Below are 6,000 nucleotides of genomic sequence, written 5' to 3'. Positions count from 1 at the left end.
TGCGCAAACGAATACCGAAGTCGTCATATTTCCCAGTTCTCTTGAAGGCAGCTTTCTCCGGGGTATCACTACGCTGACGTGTCGTACCTCGTGCTCCGGAAGGCTTTATTTCAATTTGCTTACGCGGTCGCGAGCGCTCTCCGTTCACTACCATTCATACTGCTCCTCAGACCCGGAAAAATTTCTCCGTGCGTGCGTATATGCATGGCAAAGTGTGTTTCCGGTATAACGTGTGTGTTGGTTGGCGTTCAGCCTTTTTCTCTTGGCTTTCATTAGATCAGTCACTCTTCTTTAGAGTCCCAGCTCCCACGCCTATTTAAACCCGTTACAGTTCGAATCTTTGGACATGGCATCTGTTTCGGCTCCAGCTCAGACAGTCCCGGTTTCGGCTGCTTCTTTGCAAAGAGGGATTGTGAAAATGGTATGAATCCTAACATGTGAATGAAAGCTCACTGGGGAGACAGCTAGTTAGCTTAAGGCTAATGAAGAGTGAAATAACGTGGAGCTGTCGCATAACTTCACATAACTACCTAATTAATGCCATATAAACAAATGTCAATTTAATTCCGGTGCTGTCATTACAGTAATAACAGCTGTCACTCCTCGCTTTATATTTGCAGCAACATGCCGGCTAACGTTAGCATGCTAGCTTCTTTAGATTGTCTTCGATTTTATATAATTTAAAGCAAGTGAACTACCTTCTTGACAAAGACAAGTGCATTGACAAATACAAAGTGGATACAATTTACTTGTTTTTGAGACGAACGTGTATTAATTGCCAAACCATCTGAGGCTTGATTGAACTTGAAAACTTGTGATTTGTAACAAAACAGATGGCGAGTTTCTCAGCTAAAGGCTAGCACATTGCTAGCTAATTAGCGTCCAAAGTCGGTGAGCTTTTAAAGTCGGTGAGTAAAGTTAACTGTCTGAGTCGAGCCTGTCAGGTTCGTTGTCCACAACAGCGCAACGTGAACTCCGTTATCTTATTTACAAACTGCAAATGTAGCAGTTTTAGCTGAAAAGCTAACGCTACAAAATGTAGCTTTAAGAAATTTTGTTCACCGTCAACTTGACGTTTACTATGACTGGGTCAAATGGTCAAATTATTTGTTGACATATTTTTTCTGATTATACTTGCAGGTTAAATATTAAAAAGTCTTCTTTAGGAGGAATTTCCCTCACCGAACTGGTCAGAACCAACCAGTTGAAACTGACACGTAGCTACAACTTTTTTTGCCCCCCTGTAATTTCACATTAGTCTGGCCTTAGTCGCACACTTTAGACTTTTTGCTTTTCGTTCATGGGGCAGTTTGAGTCCAATAGAAACGCATAGAGCTTCACTGGTTATCAACTTTCTGTGCACACATGCAGTTTGTCGTGCTTTAGTGGATTGTTCTGTCCTCTACCTTCATACTCCACTGAAGCATGCTTTCTTGCTCAAGGACATTTAAATGATGTCAGTCAGGTCATATCTTTTATCTTCATGTTTCCTCAACAAACATGTTTCTACTTGGACTCATTTCTCATCACTGCAAAAAAAAAAGTTTTCTCTAATTTTGATACTTTGTCCACAATCTTTTCTGCTTTTGTTTCTCCGGACAGCAAGTAAAAGCTGGAAATGCAGAATAGTTTTACAACTTTATTTCATGTTTTGCTTGTTTATGTTAGACATTGTGGAGTGCAAGGCTTAAGAGCGGTAGGGAAAACAAACCTGACCTTTGTAATTTAGCCTTAGTGTAGTATTTCAGAAATACAAATCACAGAGTTTCAGGGTAAGATTGGTGCATTAATGATGAGTTACCTTCAGATTAATTGCATTTAGAATAAATCTCCAGTTTGCTTCAGTCATTCATGAGGAAAACTGGAACAGAGCTTTCAATCAGCTCTTTTTCCCAGCACAACAGTGTAATTTGTGAGATTATGATTTGAAACTATTTTTGTCTACTTAACTAGAAACTGAAGTCTCTTTTGTAATCAGAGAGGGGTCAGTGTCTGTTTTCTTTTGTTTCTCACTGCTCATCTGTTTGTGAACAACACATCTCCAAAGCCCACTTTGCTCACATGGGGTCGGACTGGTAGAAAGAGTTAATCTCCCTCACATCTTAGATCAACAACAACTGGCGATGCTCCCTCCCTGCAGACACGCTGAAGAGTCTGCAGATAAAACGTGTTTGCTCAGATTCGTGTAAATGCCCTGGTTGTCAAACGCCAAGTGGTGGTTATCTTTTTTTTTTTTTTTTTTTTCATTTGTGTAATCACATGGAACAATCATCCATAGTGTTAGAATAACAATGTTACTATGATGACACATAGAGCAAAGTTGTTTCTGGCTCTGTAATTCTTTTATTTTATTTTTTACCTATTTCTCAGTATGTCAGCCCCTTACAAAATAAACCTGTGTTCTAATCTGGGAGTAGAAGAAACGGAAACTGTGTCACGCTTTGGTGAAACCAGGCAGGATTTCAAATGTAGAATCAGACTTTCTTAGACGATTTATTTTGTTTTCATTCATCCAGGTCTTGTCTGGCTGTGCCATCATTGTTCGCGGTCAGCCTCGAGGAGGTCCGCCCCCAGAGCGTCAGATCAACCTGAGTAACATGCGAGCCGGGGCCATAGCTCGCCGAGCAGCGCAAGGCCAGCCCGACACAAAGGACACCCCGGATGAGGTGAGATTGCTTGTGCTTGTTTAAGTCTGAACTTCAGTTGCAATCGCAACCTCTGAACCAAAGACAAAACATTTTAGCAAGTCACGGTTCCCAAAGGAATTGTCACTGGTCAGTGCATCACTGATCCGTAATAATAAAATATTGCTTCTAGTTTCAAACACCTGAGATTAGAGCAGTTTGACGTTGACAGTGTAAATCTGCTTTGATGACTTCAATATGATGAATATTTGATTGAACTGCTTTAACTGTGTTATGATCTCTGTATTTTCCAGCCTTGGGCCTTCCAAGCCAGAGAGTTTTTGAGAAAGAAGCTAATTGGTAAAGAAGTTTGTTTTACTGTGGAAATCAGGACTAGCTTGGGCCGGGAGTATGGCATGGTCTACCTGGGCAAAGGTACTCGAACTCTCAGCGTTTTTTTTCTTTTCCTTTTGTCACAGATTAGGTCAAATGCCATTTGCATGCGGAACATTTTTTTGGTATTCAAAAAAATGACATTTATTTTGAAATGTCACCATGTCAAACTAGTGAAAACATTTTTTCTGCCATTTTTGTGAAGACACAACAGGTGAGAACATCGCCGAGTCTCTGGTGAACGAAGGGCTTGCCACAGTCCGAAGGGAAGGAATCAGAGGAAACAAGTATGACATCTTTACTTCTAGTGACATTTGGGGAATCGGCTAGAGCTGGGCGACATGGCCTGAAATCGATATGATTTCACCTCGATAACGATAAATGGACGAAGACTACATGAATGCGCAGAAACAAAAGTTGTCCGCAAGATAGGGCTGTCACATGTATTAGGTTGAGTCACATGTTTACATGACTCAGGATGGTACAGCATCTTAAAGGGACATGAATGTTGCCAACCTACACACATCTTTTCATTTTTTATTATCTAATTTATTGACATGGGAAAAATTCTCGATAAGTCAGAAATTTCGATAACGATACATGTTCGATTGACTGCCCAGCCCTTGATTCAGAAAAGGGTAGAATGCCTTCTCCGGGTCAGGGACGAGGTCCTGCCCCAAGTGGAGCAGTTTAAGTATCTCGGGGTCTTGTTCACGAGTGAGGGAAAACTGGAGCGCGAGATCAAAAGGCTGATTGGTGCTGCATCTGCAGCGATGCGGGCGTTGTACCGATCTGTCGTGGTGAAGAGAGAGCTGAGCCAGAAAGCAAAGCTCTCGATTTACCGGTCGATCTACGTTCTTACCCTCACCTGTGGTCACGAGCGTTGGGTAGTGACCGAAAGAATGAGATCGTGGATACAAGCGGCCAAAATGAGTTTCCTTCGTAGGGTGTCTGGGCTCTCCCTTAGAGATAGGGTGAGAAGCTCGGTCATCCGGGAGGGGCTCGGAGTAGACCCGCTGCTCCTCCACATCGAGAGGAGCCAGTTGAGGTGACTCGGGCATCTGGTCAGGATACCTCCTTGACGCCTCCCTGGTGAGGTTTTCCGGGCACGCCCAATTGGGAGGAGACCTAAAGGTAGACCCAGGGCCCGGTGGAGGGACTATGTCTCTCACCTGGTCAGGGAACACCTTAAGATTCCCCAGGAAGAGCTGGCCCAAGTGGCTGGGGAGAGGGAAGTCTGGGCCTCTACACTTAGGCTACTGCCCCCGCGACCCGACTCCGAATAAGCGTAAGGAAGTAGATAGATGGATGCCCAGTCCTAGAATAAGCATATGAATCCTATCTTAGCAGATCAGGTGTGACTTAGAATATTCATCATGCTTTTCTGTAAACAACAATACTGCAGAAATAATACAAAAATGAAGTCTGGCAAGTTTTTGCTTTGGTCCCGTTCTGGGTTGTAGATTGAACTGATGTGTTCAATTAGTAGAATTTTGCCCAAAAAGCATAATTTCTAGTTAAATTCTGCTTTGCTGGTTTAGTTGTTTGGTTCCATTCAGTTCTGTTGAGATGCTGTAAAAGTGCTAGAACTTTTGTTGATCAATTAATAATTTTTTCACCTTTATTACAAAAGTCCTAAAACTGTATTTCTAGACTTGTTTGCAGAAATTTTCTTCTTCAGAGGTAATCAACACAAGACTTCTTAAAGGGGAACTGCAGTTATGGCTTGCTTTTAGCACCCCCAGTAGAACTGAAAGCAAAACCGATCTCTTTGTGTGTTCAACTTTTTAACATCTTAATCGAACAGCTGAAATGTCTCCCAGCCTTCATTAGTGTCTACAGGAGTGGTTCATCACTAAATTATACAATTAAGCTGTGTTCATGATCTAAAATATGCAAGAATCTTTAGCGCCAGGTTTGTCGGCTCCAGTTTTTTTTAAAGTCCCAACAGAGCGGCCCAGCTCTCTGAAGTTGAACGTGGAATATTCTGGCCACGGGGCGATGGTGTCTGGGTGGCTTTTCATTAATCCTGTAAAAGGTCATTTTGGCACATACTGGTTCAAGAAATGTATTTAAAAATATGAAGTTTCATAGTGTCTTTAATTATCTAAACCCCAAAACTAACAGTAATCACTGCCTCTGGTCTTGTAGCTGCAGTGCCCCCTACTGGACAGAGTTTGGGGAATAAAATAGCCATATATAAACTCCACTACAGTCTCTGCATCACAAGTTTTCTGATCCACAAATAATAGATCAGAAACTTGTGGCCCCAACCGTCGCAGGTCAGAATAATCACACCAATTAAAGCATGACCGAGTAAGAGAGCAACAATTATGCTGTTTTTATCCATTTATGAATGCTGCTTTTGCCTTTTCTAACAATTATGGAAAATTATGCTAATAGGAGTAATTAGTACTAATGATCACTTTTGAATCTTGTTTAGAAACGTCTGCAAGACCCAGATAAGTTCTATAAATTCTAAGTTAGGCATCTGTTTTTTCATCTTAATGTTTTACTGCAATCATGATATTTAACCAGCAGTAAAGTCTAATGAGCTTTGAAAGAAAAGCGTCTGGACTTCTTTGAGTTGCTTGAAGGTCTTCAGAACTGAAGAAGCCTCACGGATGAGAGGTGAAATGTCTTCAAGCAACTCAAAGAAGTCCAGACGCTTTTCTTTCAAAGCTCATTAGACTACAATGACCTGGATGACTGAGAACCTTCACAGACAACCAGCAGTAAACTCTAATGTTTATCAACTGTCTAAAATCAGGATAAAATGCACAACAAATGCCTTAAAAATCATAATCTGGAGGCTGATGTTTGTGTAAATTTACCTTTTTGTTACATTTAAATTTTTTTTTAATCAGAACCCAGTTTGTGAACAGCTATTAAAACACAGCAGTATATAAATAAATAGAGCTACAGCTATTTGCTCCTATAAATAACACAGATCACACTAAGCACATCTGCTTATTAATGGTTT

General features: G+C 41.2%; 1 protein-coding gene across 1 annotated transcript in view; it reads left to right on the top strand.

The window, feature by feature from the left end:
* Positions 1-214: 214 nt before the first annotated feature.
* Positions 215-6,000, top strand: part of snd1 (staphylococcal nuclease and tudor domain containing 1) — a 225,577-nt gene continuing 219,791 nt past the window's right edge. Inside the window, exons 1-4 of the mRNA XM_015959730.3 lie at positions 215-421; positions 2,517-2,666; positions 2,939-3,059; positions 3,223-3,304. Of these exons, the coding sequence (XP_015815216.3) occupies positions 347-421; positions 2,517-2,666; positions 2,939-3,059; positions 3,223-3,304 (428 nt within the window). The 5' untranslated portion in view covers positions 215-346. The remainder of the gene's footprint in view (positions 422-2,516; positions 2,667-2,938; positions 3,060-3,222; positions 3,305-6,000) is intronic.

This window comes from Nothobranchius furzeri, chromosome 1, assembly GCF_043380555.1.
Source record: "Nothobranchius furzeri strain GRZ-AD chromosome 1, NfurGRZ-RIMD1, whole genome shotgun sequence".
Taxonomy (NCBI): domain Eukaryota; kingdom Metazoa; phylum Chordata; class Actinopteri; order Cyprinodontiformes; family Nothobranchiidae; genus Nothobranchius; species Nothobranchius furzeri.
Note: the sequence above shows the minus strand (reverse complement) of the source record. Positions and strands in the feature narration are given on the sequence as shown.